The following is a 21,724-nucleotide window of genomic DNA, read 5'->3' as shown; positions in this document are numbered from 1 at the left end:
GCTGTGTCTCTCATGTGCAGCAGCTGTGTCTCTCTAGTGCAGTAGCTGTGTCTCTCTAGTGCAGTAGCTGTGTCTCTCTAGTGCAGTAGCTGTGTCTCTCTAGTGCAGTAGCTGTCTCTCTAGTGCAGTAGCTGCATATCTATAGTGCAGCAGCTGCGTCTCTCTAGTGCAGCAGCTGTCTCTAGTGCAGCAGCTGTCTCTAGTGCAGCAGCTGTCTCTATCAGTGCAGCAGCTGCGTGTCTCTCTAGTGCAGCAGCTGTCTCTAGTGCAGCAGCTGCATATCTCTAGTGCAGCAGCTGCATCTCTAGTGCAGCAGCTGTGTCTCTAGTGCAGCAGCTGTGTCTCTCTAGTGCAGCAGTTGCGTCTCTAGTGCAGCAGCTGCGTCTCTCTTGTGCAGCAGCTGCGTCTCTCTAGTGCAGCAGTTGCATTTCTAGTGCAGCAGCTGCGTGTCTCTAGTGCAGCAGCTGTGTCTATCTAGTGCAGCAGCTGCATATTTAGTGCAGCAGCTGCTTATCTCTAGTGCAGCAGCTGCGTGTCTCTCTAGTGCAGCAGCTGTGTCTCTCTAGTGCAGCAGCTGTCTCTAGTGCAGCAGCTGTGTCTCTCTAGTGCAGCAGCTGTCTCTAGTGCAGCAGCTGTGTCTCTCTAGTGCAGCAGCTGTGTCTCTCTGGTGCAGCAGCAGTTGTCCCTCAACCCGTGCAGCAGCTGCGTGTCTCTACCATACAGCAGCTGCGTTTTTCTACATATGCAGTCGCTGTGTATCTTTACTAGTAGAGCAGATGCGTGTCTGTCTAGTGCAGCAGCTGCTTTTCTCTCTATTGCAGAAGCTGCGTGTCTCTACCATGCAGCAGCTGCATGTATCTCTCGTGCAGCAGCTGCTTTTCTCTCTAGTGCAGCAGCTGCGTGCTGCGTGTCTCTCTTGTGCAGCAGCTGCAGGAATGTTCGAATACTCACTGCGGAGAGAGGCTGCCACCCCTCTGTCGGGCGCTGAACCAGTACCGCTTGGATCTCTGTGGTATTCAGGAGGTCTGGTGGACCGGCTCTGGCTCCTGCCATCGTGAGGGGTGGACAGTCCTCTACTCGGGGCAGCAGACTGCCAAACAACAGGGTGTGGCTCTTCTTCTGAACAAAAGAATGAAGGGGGCGTGGGAGCATGGCGGTGAAGTGTGGGAAGCTGTAAGCCCCAGGCTACTTTGGGCTCGCCTTCCCATCAACCGAAGGCGAGGAGTGGTGGTCGTGGTTACTTATGCCCCCACCGAAGACAACATCCGTGGAGGGATGCAGACAAAGCCGATGAGTCCGATGCCTTCTATGACCTCCTGTCACGGGGTGCTGGCTAAAGTGGGCCCTCGGGAAAGAGTCATCTTGTTAGGTGACTTAAATGCCCGAGTTGGTCATGATGCTGGCACCTGGTCTGGAGTGATTGGAAGGCATGGGCCAGATCAGCTCAATAGCAACGGTAAGAGGCTGCTAGATTTTTGTGCAGCCCATGGGCTTGTAATTACCAACACGCTGTTCCGGCATCGGCGCATCCACACAACATCATGGATGCATGCCGGGTCCAAGCAAGAACATCTGCCGGACTACATAGTGACGGACCAGCGGATGCGAGCCCATGTCCTTGACACCAGGACCTACCGTGGAGCTGATCTGCCCTCTGACCATCGACTTGTCATCTGTAAGATGCGCCTGCCATTCATCCACTCCGGTGGTGGGTGTACACCCAGGACCCCATTCAAATCTAAGGTGGCCTGGGCTCAGCTAGCTGATGAAAGTTGCAAGCGAGAATTTAATCATCACTTGCAGCTGGGGTTGGCATCGTCCCCCACTCCTCCCAGATGTCGAGGGTAAATGGGTGAGGTTTAGGGCTGTGACTCAGACAGCTGGAATGGCTGCTTTGGGTATGTGGTCCAAACCTCCCCAGAGACCCTGGCTGACAGAGGAGGTGTTCAAGCTGGCTGAGAAAAAGCGACAGGCCCACTCTAATCGTCTTCAGCTTCTTACGTTAGAGAATGAGGAGGCTTATCGCAGCCTTCGCTCAGAGGTTCGGAGAGCCGTGAGGCGCTGCAAGGATGGGTGGTGGTCGCGATTTGCTGAGAAGATGGAGTCTGCCTCAATGGCCTGCGATCACAAATCCTTATTTAACTGCATCAAAAAAGTAACCTGCAGCGCTACACCTATTACCATCATTAGGGGAAAAAACGGTGATCCAATCTCCGACCCCCAGGAACAGCTTTGCAGATTTGCCGAGCATTTCTGTGAAGTCCTGGGGGAGGGGAAATCCCTCGACGTGAAAAACATCGTGGGACAAAGTGGGGATGACCCTGCTGAAGCTGCGGTGCCTCAAATATTGGAAGTAACAGTTCTATTTCCGATGGTCTGAAATCCATTTTAGCTAAAGGGCTAAACTTTGCAGTCACACCTAAACACATACTAGTTAATGATATCTCTGCCCAAGTAGACGTGGCTATCAAGGGCCTGGGTCACATCGCTGCAGACGTACCAAGATCTGAAATCGCCGCAACCCTTAAAAACGCTCAGATGCCAGCTAGAAACCTCAGCAAAGATGAGCGTTTTGAATTATATAAATTAAAAAAGAGAGATGACATTGTCATCCTCTCAGCCGACAAGGGCAATGCCACTGTCATCATGGATAAAATAGAATATAACAACAAAATTCAAGAATTACTCAACGATGACAGCTATACAAAAATAAAAAGAGATCCCACCAACAGCCTCGTCATAAAAACCAACAAAATCATTTCTGATTCAACCGCATTAATTGATCAAACCAAACAGTTATCGTTGAAACCTCTGCTGCCAGGCCACCAAAATTATACGACTTACCAAAAATACATAAAGTAGATACACCCCTTAGTCCCATCGTCTCTACTATCAACTCCCCCACCTACAAACTGTGTCGTTTTCTGTCTGAAATCCTGAGGCCTTTCACTGGAAAAAACACCTCTGCGGTACAAAATTCTACTCACCTAGTATCGACAATCAAGGGTATTTCCCTGTCCCCAGACGACCTGCTTGTCAGTTTTAATGTAGTTTCCTTATTCACCAAAATTCCTGTACCTGACACCATCGCAATCATTGAAGACTTGGTTCATCAAGGACTGCATACTGATGTACCCCCCTGGTGAGACACTGCTTAACCAATACATACTTCACTTGGAATGGAACTTTCTACAAACAAACTGAGGGCACCCCAATGGGCTCCCCCCTATCTCCGGTTGTAGCCAACATTTTCATGGAGAAATTTGAGACTGACGCCATCCAGACTGCCACTCTGCGCCCAACCTTATGGAAGAGGTACGTGGATGACACTTTTGTCATCTGGCCACATGGACGGCCTGCTCTAGACCAATTCTTCGACCACATCAATTCCATACACCCAGCCATCAGATTTACCATGGAAATCGAAAAAGATGGCAAGCTACCTTTTTTGGATGTCCTAATAAAAAAGAGACCTGATGGTTCAATGAGCCACTCTGTCTACAGGAAAGCTACCCATACGGATGCTTACCTGAAACCGGATTCCCACCACCATCCATCCCAGAAGAATTTCCTCATCAAGACTCTGCACCATAGAGCCCAATGCATATCTGACCAGGAACACATAGCCAGTGAACTCAAGCACGTACACCAAGCTCTTAAAGCTAATGGTTATTCCGACTACACAATCCGCAAAGCTATCACTCCAAGCATGAAGAAGGACCCTCTTTAGGAGCCTTTCAAAACCATCACTTTACCCTACATTGCGGGGATCACAAAAAACATCTCCAAAATCTTGAATAAACACAAGATCCAGGTCTGATTCAACACATTACATAAAATCAGTGATCTGGTTCCGTCTGTAAAAGATGTGATTCCGGACATACAGTACCCTGGCATCTACAAACTAAGTTGCCTCTGTGGTAGTAGTTACATTGGAGAAACCAAACAACGTCTCGGACCGCATTTGTGAGCACAAAGCAGACCTGAAACACGGTAGGACCAACACCTCGGCCGTGGCAGATCACTGTTATAATTTAGTAGGTTCACATGACATTGACTTCTCCAAGACAGAGGTTATTTGCAAGCCATCTGGCTACCATGAAAGATTCGTTCATGAGGCTATCCACATATACAAACAGAGATAATTTCAACCGAGAAGATGGATTCTGGCTTAGCAATCATTGGAAGAATTTGATAAACCATTTCGGGTCTTAATTGATTGGTCACACTTAAGGTGGCTTTCAGACCGCATCCATTATTTTTCGTCTCCCCCCTCTTTTCCGAACATCGATGGACTCGTTCATCTGAACAAACTGTCAAATCGCTATCCGTGGTGCTAACGTTAAAAAACGCCACTTTTTAAAAAAGAAATTGTTGTGGTTTTCACACCTGATGTTGATTACTTGTGTTGCAGTCGAAACGTCGTGAGAATTTTATTGTTTTATATTTTTATTATTTTATTGCTTCCCTTCTACGTGACTTTACCGAAAGAACCAAGAATAAGTTACCTCCTGTGAGTGGCTGGCTGAGGTGCCATCTGTTGAGGAAGTACTGAAGGCGATCCAGAGTCTGAGACCAGGAAAGGCACCGGGCAGAGATGATCTCCCAAGCGAAATGCTGAGGGAGGGTGGCGTTTGTGCATAGACTGCCCTACATGACATCATAACAACAGTCTGGACCACTGGACGGGTTCCACAGGATTGGCAGGATGCCCTTGTGGCCCCCCTCTTTAAGAAGGGGGACCGCACAGACTGTAACAACTACAGGGGCATATCACTCCTCAGTGTGCCGGGAAAGGTCCTGGCAAGGATTAATCAACATCGCCTTGCCAGGCACGCTGAGAGGCTTGCGGAGCCCCAATGTGGTTTCAGGAAAGGGCGGTCCTGCACAGATGCCATATTCTCTATCCGCTTGCTACAGCAGAGGTGTAGGGAATTCCAACAAGACCTACATCTCTGCTTTATTGACCTGGTCAAGGCCTATGATACCATCAATAGGCCTGGGCTCTGGGTTGTTCTTCGTGCTTTCGGAGTCCGTGACCCTCTGCTCACGATCATTAAGGACCTTCATGATGGTAAGTGGGCCCGGGTAAACCTACGTGGCCGGGAGTCGGAGCCATTCTCTGTTCACCTTGGGGTGCGACAGGGATGTCCTCTGGCTCCAACATTATTTAACATATTTTTCGAGCACGTAGTTAGTGAAGCCTTTGATGGCTGCACGAGAGGAATTTCCATCTGGTACAGATACAATGGGAGGCTGATCGATGCCCGGGTGCCGTCAAGGGATGGCTCCCTATTGGTTAACCACGTTATGTATGCTGATGATCTGGTAATTGCCGCTCACTCAGAGGAGGAGTTGGAGGCGCTGCTGCTGAAACTGGAGTGTGCCACTAAGAGGTGGGGCCTTACCATCAGCCCGACCAAAACGAAGTACCTGCCTGGGTATTTTGTACCATCAGACACTCCACCCCCACAACTCCCAATCGATGACGGGGCAGTTGTGGAGAGAGTGGACAGTTTTCCCATACCTGGGCAGTGTGCTCATGACCGGCTCCGGTTTGAGGTCTCACTCAGAATCAGTCGAGCGGCATTATCTTTTCATTGGTTGCGTAACGCTGTGTGAAAGTTACCTGGTCTGTCGCTCCGCACGAAGCTTCAAGTCTTCTCGGCCACGGTCATTCCCTCCATTCTCTACGCTTGAGAAACGTGGACCCCCCTAATGGAGCATCTTCGCCGAATGGAAAATTTAGGCTGGCCTGCCTACGATCCATCCTGGGTTTAACCAGGCTGGATTTGTGAGCTCACAAATCTTTAAAAGATCTGGGCAAAGTCCCATCGGTGAGCTACTCCTGCAGGTAAGGCTGCGTTGGCTGGGTCATGTAGCCCGCATGCCCAGTCACCGCATGCCTAAACAGCTTTTGTTTGGCCGGATAGAAGGGGCTAAACGGGCACGGCACGGGCTATACGGGCGCGGCACGGGCTAGAGAAGAGATGGAGTGATGTGGTACAGGACGACGTAGAGCTGAGTGGACTTGCCGATGACTGGTACCAGCGGTGTCAAGATCGGCCTCTGTGGAGGAGGCTCGTGAAGGATGCTACTGGGCAGTTGGAGGCAGTCGCCCTCCAACAACAACGGAGGGCGGAGGAGCGACGCTCACAACAACGAGCGGAGCGCCGGGTGGCTAAAGCACAGCAAGTTGGCACAGTAGGGGGCACAGGTGGTGCATCAGCCATTCATCTTAGTCAGTCGACCCGTGGCACTTGGGTCTGCCCCGTGACCTCCTTCCAGCGGGCGATCGACACTTCACGTGGCCTCAAGGTGCACATAGCCTGGCAAGCGTCGTGGTGACGTCACCGCCACTTAGTGGCGAATGGCGGTTGTTGGTGGCGGTTATGATGGTGGCGGTTATGATGGTGATAGTGGCCGTGATGATGGTGGTAGTGGCGGTGATGGTGGCGGTGATGATGGTAGTAGTGGTGGTGGTAGTGGCAGTGATGATGGTGGTAGTAGCGGTGATGGTGGCGGTGATGATGATGGTGGCAGTGATGGAATCATCGGCTGTGGCCACGGCGGACCTCCTGATGCTGACTTCAGCAACATCAGCAGAAGGATCCCGTGTAACCGATCCGTGTAAACCGGTGGTGGCTGTTTTTCTTTGTTGCTGTGGAGCTGGAACATCAACGCCCCATCCCATGGACTCCTCGGCGTCGGTGCCCATGCGCGTGCACGCGGTGGCGCTCACAGCCCTCGAACGCGACCGCTTTCATCACTTATCCCTCTCTCGTGCACGGCGCCACGAAACAGGGCAGGGTAGGAAGAGGGGGGGGGGTAGGAAGAGGGGGGGATGGAGGTAGGAAGAGGAGGGGGATGGGGGTAGGAAGAGGAGGGGGTGGGGTAGGAAGAGGGGGTGGGGTTAGGTAACAAATTACTTTGTTGCATCATTCCCTATGTATTTATTAACATTGTACACGTGCTTTTTTTAAATAATGAGAATCAAAGGGGGTGCAAGACTGCGGTAAAGTTTAAGAACCACTGGCGTAGACCGACCCATAGCGGCCTGTGTGTGTGTCGAGTCCCCTTACCCCCCGACCTCACTCGCTCACCACCCACAAGAGTGCGAAACTCCTGCACCTGGCTCACCCACCCCTGGGGGTGGGTGAGGTGAGGCCTGCCCCCACGTGTTTCCGCTTTGGCTGCCCACGTGCAGGTGAGGCCTACCCCCACGTGTTTCCGCTTTGGCTGCCCACGTGCAGGTGAGGCCTGCCCCCACGTGCAGGTGAGGCCTGCCCCCACGTGTTTCTGCTTTGGCTGCCCACGTACAGGTGAGGCCTGCCCCCACGTGCAGGTGAGGCCTGCCCCCACGTGCAGGTGAGGCCTGCCCACACGTGCAGGTGAGGCCTGCCCACACGTGCAGGTGAGGCCTGCCCACACGTGCAGGTGAGCCCTGCCCACACGTGCAGGTGAGCCCTGCCCCCACGTGCAGGTGAGCCCTGCCCCCACGTGCAGGTGAGGCCTGCCCCCACGTGCAGGTGAGCCCTGCCCACACGTGCAGGTGAGGCCTGCCCCCACGTGTTTCCGCTTTGGCTGCGCGCGCGTCATCTCCAGGCAACGTCTGGCAGCGTGCCCCGTGCGCCGGAATGTGGCCGATGCACATTCCCAAATCCCTTGGCGGCCGCGAGGATGTTTAGGGTTCACAATGGCTGCGTCAAGAGATTCCGCCGACTGCCGCTGAGAAGCTGGGCTAGAACACATGCATAGGCGGTGTAACGCATAGTAGGAGGCTTTCGCGACCAATATCACCCACAGTAGAGGGGGTTTTCTCGTGGTTACATCGCGTAAATATGAAATATATTTTATAAATATTTATATTTTATAAATATAATTCATATTTACGCGATCTAACCCAAAAAAAACCTGTATTATGGACCAGTCGAGGCCTCCCGTCTATTTCATAGGGGATTCATAATGGCTGGGTCACAAACGCTGACACGGTGCTGAATACCTGTCAAGCCATACGGGTTAGAGGCAGTCCATAAATGACGTCACGCACCTAGGGGGGGAGGGGGGTCAGACATTTGTGACGATGTGTGACGAGGCGGGGGGGGTGAGAAATGTGACGTCACATCAAAATGCGCAACTTTATAAATAAATATAGACAACACGTTCTACTTAATGAAATTTACTTTTTAATAAATGTTTTCTCCTACAACATCAGAGTGCAGCGCCACATTAAATACGCACTACAATGACAATAGTTTAAAGCGATTTGAAGCATGGTTTATTTTTTTGTGTGTGGGGGGGGGGGGCAGAGCTTTGTGATGTCATATTTGAGGGGGGGGGGGTCTGACTTTTTGTGAGGCCGTGTGACGAGGGGGGGGGGGTAAAAAATCGTCCAAAATCGCGTGACGTCATTTATGGACGGCCCCTTGCTCCGTGTACAGGGAAATTGAGTCTTCAGGTCCATACGGCGTACAGCCGTTTCAATACGGGCAAAACATGTATTTTTGTAGGAGCGTTGCGATTTATAAGTGCACTGGGTGATCAATGAACTCTGATTGGTCTAGAATAAGATAGGCACTGATAAAGGATTGAAGGGTATGGTATGGTACAGCCAAGATCAGAAACGGTGCGCGTGTGTGTCGGTCCTGGGCCTCCCCTAGGTTGACTCAGCCTCAAATGAGTACCTGGTGCGGTGTGTAAACATCGCCACTGGGGAGACAAAGGCGGTCGGGCAGTGGTGTTGGCCACCCACCCCCTCGTGTGCCGTGCCGGCCTTTATACGTGCTCGCTAACAACACTTGCCCCTAAAGTCTATGAGGGCTATACGGGGGATCTTTGTCTCTACCCGTGGGTCCACAATGACCGTGTCAGGAGAGGCACACGTGACGTGTAGACATCCACCCACACTGGCTGGACACCTGGAAATGAGAATGGGTAACTCAGCTGGTGCGGTTATTGCGCAAGCGGGGCCACAGCTTTACCACGTCACGGCGGACTGCTTTCCAGGAGTGACCTCTGGCGGAACGACCTTGGGGGGAGTGGGGAGGGGTGGTGGGGGGGCGGTGATGGGGGTGGTGGTGGGCCGGTTCTCGCCGCTAGTATTGCGGGCACAGCGGCCAGACGGAATACAACAAGTTGAATACAGCCACCACACTGAATACAGTCATCACACTGAATACAGCCACCACGCTGAATACAGCCACCACACTGAATACAGCCATCATGCTGAATACAGCCACCACACTGAATACAGCCACCACATTGAATAGTCACCACACTGAACACAGCCACCACGCTGAACACAGCCATCACGCTGAATACAGTCACCACGCTGAATACAGTCACCACACTGAATACAGCCACCACGCTGAACAGTCACCACACTGAATACAGCCACCACACTGAATATAGCCACCACACTGAATACAGCCATCACGCGGAATACAGCCACCACACTGAATACAGCCATCACGCTGAATACAGTCACCACAGTGAATACAGCCACCACACTGAATACAGCCACCACACTGAATACAGCCACCACGCTGAATACAGTCATCACACTGAATACAGCCACCACACTGAATAGTCACAGCACTGAATACAGTCACCACACTGAAAACAGTCACCACACTGAATACAGTCATCACACTGAATACAGTCACAGCACTGAATACAGTCACCACACTGAATACAGTCACCACACTGAATACAGTCACAGCACTGAATACAGCCACCACGCTGAATACAGTCACCAGCACTGAATACAGCCACCAGCACTGAATACAGCCACCAAACTGAATACAGTCACAGCACTGAATACAGCCACCACGCTGAACACAGCCATCACGCTGAACACAGTCACCAAAGTGAATACAGCCACCACACTGAATACAGTCACCACACTGAATACAGTCACCATGCTGAATAGTCACCACACTGAACACAGCCATCAGGCTGAATACAGTCACCACAGTGAATACAGTCACCACAGTGAATACAGCTACCACACTGAATACAGCCACCACACTGAACACAGCCACCACAGTGAATACAGTCACCACAGTGAATGCAGTCACCACACTGAATACAGCTACCACACTGAATACAGCCACCACACTGAATACAGTCACAGCACTGAATACAGCCACCACGCTGAAGTCACCACACTGAATACAGTCAACACAGTGAATACAGCCACCACACTGAATACAGTCACCAGCACTGAATACAGCCACCACACTGAATACAGCCACCACACTGAATACAGCCACCACACTGAATACAGCCATCACACTGAATAGTCACCACACTGAACACAGCCATCACGCTGAATACAGCCACCACAGTGAATACAGCCACCACAGTGAATACAGCCACCACAGTGAATACAGTCACCACAGTGAATACAGTCACCACACTGAATACAGCCACCACACTGAATACATCCATCACACTGAATAGTCACCACACTGAACACAGCCATCACGGTGAATACAGCCACCACACTGAATACAGCCACCACACTGAATACAGCCACCACGCTGAATACAGTCATCACACTGAATACAGCCACCACACTGAATAGTCACAGCACTGAATACAGTCACCACACTGAAAACAGTCACCACACTGAATACAGTCATCACACTGAAAACAGTCACAGCACTGAATACAGTCACCACACTGAATACAGTCACCACACTGAATACAGTCACCACACTGAATACAGCCACCAAACTGAATACAGTCACAGCACTGAATACAGCCACCACGCTGAACACAGCCACCACACTGAATACAGCCACCACAGTGAATACAGCCATCACGCTGAACACAGCCACCACAGTGAATACAGCCATCACACTGAATACAGCCACCACAGTGAATACAGCCACCAGCACTGAATACAGGCACCAGCACTCCGGTCTGTGAGACAATGGTGTCAAAGGTCACCGGCCCACCCTCTCCCACGTGGCGCTCGTCGGCTCGTACGGTGACGTCACTAACCGAACGCACTTCCGGTCACGTACGCTCGTCACGAGACCGGAAATTGTTCGGGGCGGGAAGAAAGGGGAGGGGAAGACCGTTTTAACAAATATTTTTTTTCTCAAAAAAAAAACCATTGATCGCATGCAAGTAAAATATAATCAACGCCATAAAAATGCACGGACTAAATCGTACGAAACGCGTTATTGAGTTGTTTAAATTAATAAACCTTACCCCCAATAAAATATGCAATTGGGAAGTAAAAAAAACCGTGCGTCACGTCCGGCTTGACGTCACTCGCCGGCGTCCGCCTCTGACCTTCGCGGAGTTCACAGAGCGCTAGACGGCCGGCGGCACGTGCAGCAGGTGAGTGAGTTCCCGCGCTTTTCTCTCCCCACACCTCCTCCACCACCACCACCTCCTCCTCCACCACCACACACATTGATACCGCATCGATGTGAATCACCTCACGAGGGTGTAAAGTTAAAGCGACGACAGCGCGTCCGTCCGGCAGCGGACCGTTCTTTTTAAAGATGAAAATCGCCTCAGGCTCATGTCGAGGTGGATGGGGGCTGATACTCGCCTCGCGGCGTCTCGGTGAAGAACTAGTCGCGTGTTCAGTCGATGTTGTTGAGTGAATTGTTTTTTTTTACAATAAACTTGTTTGGTTGTCTTCGTTTCTACGTGTGCGATGTCAGGGTTGGTTATTTACACGTTGTATTATTAACGTGGTTCGAGGCTCGGCCCTTCATGGAGTTGTAAAGGGTCGCTGTCTCCCGTCGCGGGAATGTGGAATGTCCAGTCGCTGGCTTCGGTTCGGGCCGCCTCCTTCCCCACTCTCAAGCGAGTGTTTAAAACTAAAAAAAAAGTAGCTTCAACAAAGTCACGGGTGGTCGTTGTCTGGCGAGAGTCGGTATATTGGTTATGGTCGAGGTTGTAATTGTTGGTGCAGTCGTAATGTTCTGTGGTGATTGGCCCCTGTCACGTGAATGTGGAATTTCCACGGTTGGCTGAGGAGGGGGCTTTAAAGGTGGAGACAAGTGCCTCGCCAAAGTCACTTGAGTGCGAGATCGTATTGATCACAGCCTGCTTTGTTTCTTCCTGTTAAGTCAACAGTTTGGCATTGTTTTCGGAATAATTATTCTCCAGCATTGGAATGCGGAATTTCCAATTACTCGCCGATCGCTTTTAAACGGGTTACTAGCGCATCCTCACGTTCATTTGAGCAGTAGGGGGGGGGGGGGGACGCCTCTTTAGCTTATCGGTGATGGATTGATTGTGCGCGGTCGAAGATGGAGTTATCGTACTTGGTCCCGCCACGGGAACGTGTAGTTTAGTTATTACTACAGGGACGGTGGGGGGGGGGATCGTAAACGGGACATGGGCGCATCTCCAAACTCATTGGAGAGGGGAAACTACTTTGACTTGTTTGACTTTGAGGGCAGTTGTCAAGTGATTGTCCGATTAAATGGCTGGCTCTTATCATAGGAACGTGAAATTTAACAGCACATGGCTCTGGTCTGTAAACGGGATCATCGGCGTCGTCCCCATACTCAGTTGAGTGGGATAGCTCTTTGATGTCTGTGTCCTATTTGACTTTGTTAAGGTTGTCACCCTGCAAGCGGCAAGTGCCGTGTCGTGGCAACGACACTTTCTTGAGCCTAGGCGGAGGACATTTCCATTCTATATTTGGCTCTTGCTATGGAATGTGCAATTGCCACTATTAGGGCATTATCATCAGCAGCAACCATGGTCAATCCACTGCTAGATGAAGGCTCCCCACAAGACATCACCCGCGATATTAGCATAGTCTACCAGTCACCGGCACTTGAGTTGATTTCACCGCTCCGTCTGTGCACCTATTTGAACGAGAAACGGACTTATCATAAAGCTGTGACCTCTAATTTGACTTTGAGAAAAGCCTAGTGTTGGCCCTTGCTCGTTAACAACTTTCTTTCGTCAGTGAATGCCCACGTAACTACCTGACTGACCGCTCCTCTGCCATAGGTATCTATAACTTTCAAACATTTTAAATAGGACCATTAATACTTCCCGAGTGATGAGTTGAGTAAGCAGCCTCGTATATTATTTTTAAATAAAAAAATGCTTGTACTGGTATATAATGTGTAATTTTAAAGTGTCACTCTTTACTCACTTGGACAATGTGGCAGCACTAAGCGAAATCAAATTCCAGTCTGTTGGTCAACTCAGCCCATCACAATCACCATCCCCTCCACAGTGAATATAAAACAAGTGACTACTTTGTGGGAAGTCAACGGTGGCCGATCTCATAGGCCGATTGGCACCTCGTCCTGGGAATGTGTCATTTCCTTCATTGACTCCAGACCACCAATTGGGGCTCTGGACCACCAATTGGAGGTGGCACACCCACACCCCCAGTGCTGTGGGGGACGCAAGTTTGACATTGACGTGACACTTAAGCGGTGTGTTACGTTGTTACTGTGTTGTATCATTTTTGGCCCGGGTCCATGAGTTGAAGGTTGTACGTACGTTCTTTCTCTCTCTGTCGGCCCGTTCATTTCTTTTGGGTACAACTTCTCGCCAGTAGTATTATCATATTCCTTTAACCGAGGCGATGCTTCAAAACGGTAAATAAGAGCCTACCTAATTGTCGCCAAAGACTTTGGAATTATTGAGGGATTAATCGAAAGTCATTTGACGGATGATCAGGTTTTAATTTGAGGTTAGTAACCTTTGGTGTGGAGGGCTTCACCTCGGTGTAGTTTTATTTCCTTGCCTTTCAGAAGAGTGACCCACATCGTAAGTTGTCTTCTATTGTAAGGTAAACACCTTGGCTTGTTTAATTTGCTTATTTAGCCGGTTGATGCTATTTGGAGTTGTATTTGCTTGGTTGATGTATGGACCGGGTTGTGTGTGTCTGTCTGTGTGCGTGCACTTTGGCATGATGGGTGTTAGTTAATCTCATGGTGGGTTGATGGACAATGTAAAAGGTTGTATGCAAACATAAACGTACACAGACACTTTTTTTAATTTAAAGCTTTCGTGACTGCAGGGATTCATATTCTTGGTTCTTTCGGTAAAGTCACGTCGAAGGCAAACAATAAAATAATAAAAATATAATATAAAACAATAAAATTCTCACGACGTTTCGACTGCAACACAAGCAATCATCAAATGTTCTTGCTGTGATGATGATTGCTTGTGTTGCAGTCGAAACGTCGTGAGAATTTTATTGTTTTATATTTTTATTATTTTATTGTTTCCCTTCTACGTGACTTTACCGAAAGAACCAAGAATACACAGCTCATATAGGCATAAATACCAACACGCATTTGGCTTATTTAACCAAAATGTGTATAAATCGAGTCACTTAATCTATTGTGGAAAATATTTTCTTTCACGATTATAACTGCAATTGAATGAAAATCAGTCTGCAGCTTATTGCAAATGGGGTTTGTGATAGACTGTAGTTTAGTCCATGGGGGTTTCTGTAGGGCTTAATCTTGATCTATTTAAACAAATCGTTCAATGCTTGTACCACAGCGGTCATTTCCTTCTCTGGTACTGATGCCTTTGAGGAAATTGTAGTTTTCGAGGGAGATTCTCATCGTGACAATACGTGGCGGAAGTGGCTGTGAGTCGGAACATTTAGCGAATGTGTTAGTCATCTTGATGAGTAGATTCGCCCCCCTATTATAGGAATGCGGAATTTCCACCGCTGCCTCGTAACGGCTTCCTTCGGAGATGAGCGCTCTAACGTGGTTCATTGACGAGAGAATGCACTTGGATTTGGTTTTCATTCCCAGCCTTTTGCCCTTTGCCAATCCATTGCTGGATGAAGGCCTCATCCATGCTGGATGAAGGCCTCACCCATGCTGTGTAGGTTGTGGGGGTCGTTTACTATGCTGGCCATTACTGATTGGTGGGGACCGGTTCAGATATCACTTGCAACCGATGTTACCCGTGACTGGGAATCAAGCTAAGGCTGGCGACTTCAGAGTGCATAACGCGAACCTTAATTCAGAGCTTAAGGGTAACTCGGATTATCCAAGAGTCGGTGGCAATGTCACTCCTATAGGCTGGGACAATAGCCAATTGAAATCGGAGCTTACTCCTTATTTGGCTGTTCCTCAAAGTTGGAATCCGTGTAAATGAACACGAAAAGTGCTACCGCTTCGGGCTTACGATCATTCGATTCGGAATGGGACTCGGGAGTTACAAATTCCAAATCAATTTCAACATCTTCATTCTAATTAAACCCAAGTTAATCTGTTTGTTTCCTGCAGGGCTCCTTGTAGAATTAAGGTGAACTTAACTCAAAGCGTCAGTGGTGTTTTCTGTAATAAAATGAGTATTTGAAACAGAGCTCATCCAAGTCACTTGACAAAACATCTGCACTACTGTAGGAATCAAAGGGGTGGAGTGGCGGAGCAATGGAAAGCACACCCGCGCTCTTTGAAGCCCCGTGAACTGAGTTCAATTCCCTGGCCACGGCTAACATCAGTGGCGAAGTGATACGTGAACTGGTCTTGGGGCTGCTTCACAAACCTGGTTACGGAAATCCCATGAGGCCATCATCCAACAGAGAGACAGTTGAAATATATATAGTTTTAAAGTTCTCCACTTGTGTTGGAAATTCCACATTTCCATGGCAGGCATGACGTTATCCACTGGACAACTACTGTCAAATTTCTAAAAAGTGGAGACTTCATTTAATCAACACCAGAGGGATGACAATGCCATTCCCATTCCTCCTAATTAGACTTACAATGGTGGTACTGTGATGTATAACACGTACATTGTCTGGACCAATATCCATAATAGAGGTTGTTGGGTTAGATCTCGTAAATATGAAAGTGTCGTTAAACCCGCTACCACCCGACACAGCCAATTAGTAAGGTTTGTCACGTAAACAAACCATGCCAATTCGTTACTAGTACAACACACCGGTGTGTTGGAGGGTAAACCCACGACATTTACAATTCGAGTACGACGTTTCGTCAGTGATCACAACTAGCATCATCAGGCAGACACATTTATATTTACGCGATATAACCCAAAAACCTCTAATGGACTGATGTATCGTAAGAGGTGAGGTCTGCAAAATATCGTCGTATCCTGATTATCGTACAGGAATACCTCGCACTTCCGTTTGCTTAGGGACCAGAGCATGGACGAATGTCAAAAATGGACGCATGTGAAAGCAGAGCCTTTATTTAGCTTGAAAATTCATTTTGGCCAGCGGAAAACGTACATGCACGTTAGTAATCACAAACATAAGCACAGTATGAATACTGTTTACGCGTTTTATCATCACGAAAATAACTATGAACACTAGTATGATACTGTTATCACAAAAATAACTTATGAATTGTTTACGGTATAATCACAGAAATAAGTACGTTATTAATAATATATGACCAGACACAAACATAGGAGATGCTCACTGGACGACTCCCATTCAAAGACTGAACCAAAAGGGTGGCGCTTACATCGTGGAAGGTTTTGGGATGAAATGGGACGAAAGAGCAAAGCGCGTGGATGAAATTTGAAATGTGGTGATAATTGAAAACGGCCGAAAGAGCGAAGTGGCGAAAGTCAAGGTATCGCTCATTTGGTCAAAAAAACATTACATTTCTTGACAAATTATTTATTCATTGACAAACACAATAGTCACGTCACCCATGAAGTTAGTGCTTCAAAAAATTATGTTCCAACAATAATTTACATTGGTAATATCACTCCATTGATTTATAAGTTCTTGTGATAATTACTTAATGAGTGATTGTGTTACCCACAGGCATGGTCTGGCATATGAAGAGTGACTGCAGTTACATAGAGTTGCATTTAAATCTGTAGAATTACATAAAGATCCATAGAGTTACATAGAGGTGAATAGACTGAGCTGGTAAGGCCCATTTAAAATGAGCAGCTCTTTTACAAGGACGGCCACAGCCTAGGACGGTTTGCAGCCACGGCAGTTACAGGACATTTCAGGGAGGGAATGTGCAAACGAACATTAAGCAAAACAAATTGCTTACGCGAAACCCGTGCCAGATCCAACTGCAAACAGGTTCGGCAGTAACTAGCGCTTAAATTCACACACAGTGGCAAAAAAAATAAACATCTCATACAGGACCCTACCATTGAACCCTCCCCGGTTGAAACCTTCCACGCCGCCAATGATCGACCATCAGCTGAATCGGGACCGGGCCGTGTGGCCGATGCGTCCACCCGATGCGTCCACCCGATGCACAAATGGCGCGTCAAAGATTCGGCGGCCTGCGAATGCGGCCACGAATCCCAAACCAACGACCACATCTTAAGCGCTCCGCTGCTGATGCTGTCTTCGCCCCTTTAAAGGAGTGGACAACAATTTGAGCGGATAGCGAGCCTAAATAAACATCTTCGATCTGCCGCTATTAATCCATACGAAAGGAAAAGTGAAGAACAGTCCCAACAATCCCGTCATAGGCGTGTGTCAATAAACCGTACGCACAGTCTTCTTTGGTTCTTTCGGTAAAGTCACGTGGAATGAGAATAAAATAATATCAATTTATTATTTTATTCTCATTCTACGTGACTTTACCGAAAGAACCAAAGAAGATGAATCATTGCAGTCACGAAAGTTTTAAATCGAAAAATTTCCTACGCACAGTCTCGGGAATAACGGATCTCGGCTCGACGAAGCGCAAGACCTGCGGAGCGCAATTGCAGAGTTCGAGGCCACATTGCACCGTGACGTGGCCCAAGCGCCAGCGCGTCCATTGCCATCTTGTCGCTCCGGGCAGGCCGCCCTCGTCGGCGCTCGCTGGCATGTTGACCGTAAACAGAACGTCGCCTTCGGAGGGTGCGTCAAAGGATCCCGCGAGGGCATCCGGTCCAGATCTGCACGCAAAAACGAGCACTCGTAATTTACTTAGTTTTTAAAACGCGCGGCAATCTCCGTCCCCTGGCTGCCAGAGACGAATGCCCGCTTGCAGGCTCAGGTGCCGAGTCGCACTTTTTGTTGCACAGGGTCACTGGGGATGCCCGTTGATATAAGATGCAAGGCTCTTTCGGTGTGCAAAAGCACTCTTGAGGTGCCGCGGGCCACGATGTGCGTGCGTTCAATCAATGACAAATTAATATTACAAAACCCTCTACCGCTTTGCACCCCCGACCCCGCACCAGATCAGTTGTGTGGAGCTAGCAGTGGAGATGGGTGACGTGGAAAAGGGCAAGAAGGTGTTCGTGCAGAAGTGCGCCCAGTGCCACACGGTGGAGAAGACCGGCAAGCACAAGACGGGCCCCAACCTGTCGGGTCTCTTCGGCCGCAAGACCGGCCAGGCTCCCGGTTTCAGCTACACCGACGCCAACAAGTCCAAGGGTGGGTGCGGCCAAGTGAACGCGCGCACGTTCTGTTATTGCTGTCACTATGTGTTTACGTGAGTGTGTGTGTGTCAGCAAAAACAACTGTGTTAAGTGTAATGGGGAGCGGTAGTGTAGCGGCTAGCGCGCCGCGCTACGAACCCGGCTATCTGGGTTCGATTCCCGCTCACGGCCAACACCAGTGGCGATTATCTCAACCGGTCCTGGTGCAGTGCGTAAACATCGCCACCAGGGAGACAAAGGCGGCTGGGAGTGGTGCCGGCCCCTTTGTGTGCCGTGCCTGCCTACATAGGAACTCGCAAACAGCACTTCTTGGTCAGGCTATACGGGGGGGATCTTTGTGTGTCAAGTGTTTTGTCTATGGTGTGTGTCCGTGTCTGCGTACGAGTGTTTCTGGAGCGGTCGTCACCGCTTGGTGACTTCACGCCGTTTCACGCAAGAAACGCCAGCAGCAGCAGCAGCAGCCGCCGCTGTTGTGTAAATTGAAGCGAAACCGTTTCCCCGAAGAATCCCAATGTGGAAGTTCCACCACCGACTCCGAATTAGCAGTGGGCATAGATAAGCAGCGCCTAACACTCATTAAAGCACTTTGGGCGGGGATGGACTCGGTGGCTTCCGAGAAAGATCGGGGGTCCATTTAAAAAGGCAAAACGCCATGGGACCATGCCCATGCCCATGCAGGGATTGGTTTTCCTCGGAATTAAACACAGGTCGGCACACGCACCGTGCAAGAGGATAATGACCCTCCACAGTGAACCAACTGTGTCCCCTCCCTGCTCTGGATGAATGGTGTGGGAAGGGACCAGAGGGCAGTTGAAAAAGAAATGTAGAGCCGAGCCTTTTTTTAACAGCAGCAGCAGCAGCTATATGCTAATTCGACCATTTGCATTTCACTCCACCGCTCTCTCACTTTTTACAGTGGTACCCCCATCACCGGAATGTAGAATTTCCACCAACACCATAAAAGTGGATGTCGCCCCATCGCTTATTTGAGCCAGGCAGACAACAGTGATAATAATCCGTAATATAAATATGTTGCAGCCCTGTCTCAGGGCACTGCTGGACGTGGGGGCTTGTTTGACCACACCTCACCACGCTGGTCGCTGTGCGGGGGTATTGACAGGCCAGGTATCACTCGCCTATGATGTTAAGATGTGGCCGAGCGTTGAACTCGTGCAGTGGTGTGAAAAACCCAGTCGCCAGAATGGTACCCCTGGCAACGGCTAACATCGGTAGCGAGTGATATCCGAACCGGGTCCTGGGTATAGCCCCCCTCGGTTGACCCAACCAGTGAAGTATGGTCAAGCAGCCCCCTTGACCAGCACGGTGTGCGGGAGGCGTTGGTCCAGCATTGGAACTTTGAGAACATTCAGTTCCCGAAGAAGAAGCTCCCACCACGTGGAGTGAAACGGCGGAGATGGTGCTGATCAACGCGCGGTGCAACCCAAAAACACATTGGAGAGCAACACAGCAGTACAACTGCAACAACTTATAAAGTTTACGATTCAAAGGGGTGTTTCTTTAGGTGACATCTGCCTTGCATCACAAGATCTCCGCAGTGCCGTAACATCTGCTGCTGCTTTGTACTGACTGTGCCGTCCCGGCTAATCATAGACAAGAGGGCGTCTCAAAGTCATAAACGGCCTGCTGGTGGAAGCCTCGGCCCGGTTATGTCAGTAACTCTATCGCTACGGAGTCCCCTCCAGTCACTAGGGCGCTGTGCCGGGTCTGTGGAACAGCTTCTGAAATGTCACGAACCGTTTGGCCACAGCTATTTAAGGCTGCAAGGGTTGCCTCGCGTTCCTGGCATCGGTTTGCATTTGCCTGTGTGTATCTGCCACTGTGTGTGTCTTTGTGTTCAGGCTATACGGGTGGTGGGGGGGGGGGGTCTTTGTTGTCTTTGTGTGCGTGCCATTGTGTTGTTACAAGGCGCCTTATAACATTGTTGTAATGCCGTGCTTTATTAGTTCTCTTTCTCACTGCGTGCCATGATGTTCGTTCTTCAAGATGTCAGCGGTGCCCTTTTCCAATTCGCTTTGTCCATATTTACTCAAGGACTTTGTGTTAGATACTCCCATTTGCATCCACTTGTGGCTTTGTGCATGCCCGTCATTCAGCACTGTGGAGGTTGAGGGGTTAGTGGATCACTCACAAAATCGTGAAATGGTCAACCATTATCTAACCTTGTCGAAAACACCAATTGGTGTTTTTACACGAGAGGTAATTCAAAAACATTGACACCGGTAGTACAAGTGTCGAAGTAGTGATGGATGGTGATGACTAGAGGCAGTCTTTATCCAGCAGTGGATATAAAATGGATGATGAAACTACTTTTTAAAACTAGTCTACCTCAGTGCATTGAGGCTGCAGTTTTTTTTGTAATGAAAAATAATTTGGGAAAGGATTTGGGAACCGATATTTCATTTAAATGTGGACATTTTTTGCAACCACCTTTAGTTTCAACCTGCATTTGTATTTTTTTGTTACATGATACTAGTGTATTTTTCTGCAGACTAAAATGGGCTTTTAGTCAACTGATATCACTGGACAATATTTTATTGGTTCAGAATAGTATTTCAATTAATGTTTCACTCCCACATAGTAGGTTGTGATTTTTTGTTGTTGTATCATACGTTTCCACAAAACCTGACAGTCCACTGGTTCTCTCCATGTTGGGTGGCACTCATCCATTAGCAACCCTGTGGCGCTAGTGGAAATTCCACATCCCCAAGGCGCGACGACGAGTTGACTCCCCAAAAGTGTTGCCGCCATGTAGCTCGTCAGTCCCAACGCGATTATGACGACGACGATAAACGATGTGCGCGTCGAACCCGGGACTTTTCAATCGCGAACCGAGCACTCTAAACCGTCTCCCCCTCATCCCCGGCGGGCGCAGGCATCGTGTGGAACGAGGAAACCCTCTTCGTCTACCTGGAGAACCCGAAGAAGTACATCCCGGGCACCAAGATGATCTTCGCCGGCATCAAGAAGGAGGGCGAGAGGAAGGACCTCATCGCCTACCTCAAGAAGTCGACCTCGGAGTAGACGGACGGGCACGCATCCAGAAGAACTCGGCCGGCAGAAACACGTGGCAAGGGCGATGGCGACCGCGTGCGTGCCCCCTATTTATTTCCAGTTCCCCGTCCAATTATTTTCAGCCGAGTGGAGCTGCCCTCGCACACTTCTCGGGCAGCTCCGCGCGCGTGCGCAGCTCGAGTTTCCGCCTCGCACGGAGAGGGAGGGAGCGAGCGGGCGATTTAGTCGTCTTTGTTGGTAGTTACGGTTCTCCTGTGGAATGTCCGTTGTGTGTGTGGGATTGGGGAACTTTTAACGTGAATGAAGAATAAAAGCAAAACCCGTACAAACTCGCAGCTGGGTGCAC

General features: G+C 49.4%; 1 protein-coding gene across 2 annotated transcripts in view; it reads left to right on the top strand.

Annotated features, from left to right (window-relative positions):
* LOC116954748 (cytochrome c) overlaps positions 1–21,710 on the top strand; it is a 29,544-nt gene extending 7,834 nt beyond the window's left edge. Inside the window, exons 1-3 of one of the 2 annotated variants that reach the window (XM_032975521.2) lie at positions 11,249–11,355; positions 18,145–18,340; positions 21,239–21,710. In XM_032975521.2, coding sequence (XP_032831412.2) covers positions 18,172–18,340; positions 21,239–21,387 — 318 coding nt within the window. In that variant the 5' untranslated portion in view covers positions 11,249–11,355; positions 18,145–18,171 and the 3' untranslated portion in view covers positions 21,388–21,710. Of the gene's footprint in view, positions 1–11,248; positions 11,356–18,144; positions 18,341–21,238 lie in introns of those variants that run through there. The other variant, XM_032975520.2, reaches the window with a different exon arrangement.
* Positions 21,711–21,724: the final 14 nt, after the last annotated feature.

The sequence above is a fragment of the Petromyzon marinus genome, chromosome 56, assembly GCF_048934315.1.
Source record: "Petromyzon marinus isolate PM22_M1 ecotype Great Lakes invasive population chromosome 56, UKy_Petmar_22M1.pri1.0, whole genome shotgun sequence".
Taxonomy (NCBI): domain Eukaryota; kingdom Metazoa; phylum Chordata; class Hyperoartia; order Petromyzontiformes; family Petromyzontidae; genus Petromyzon; species Petromyzon marinus.
The sequence above is the reverse complement of the archived record's forward strand: the minus strand, read 5'-3'. Positions and strand labels throughout refer to the sequence as shown.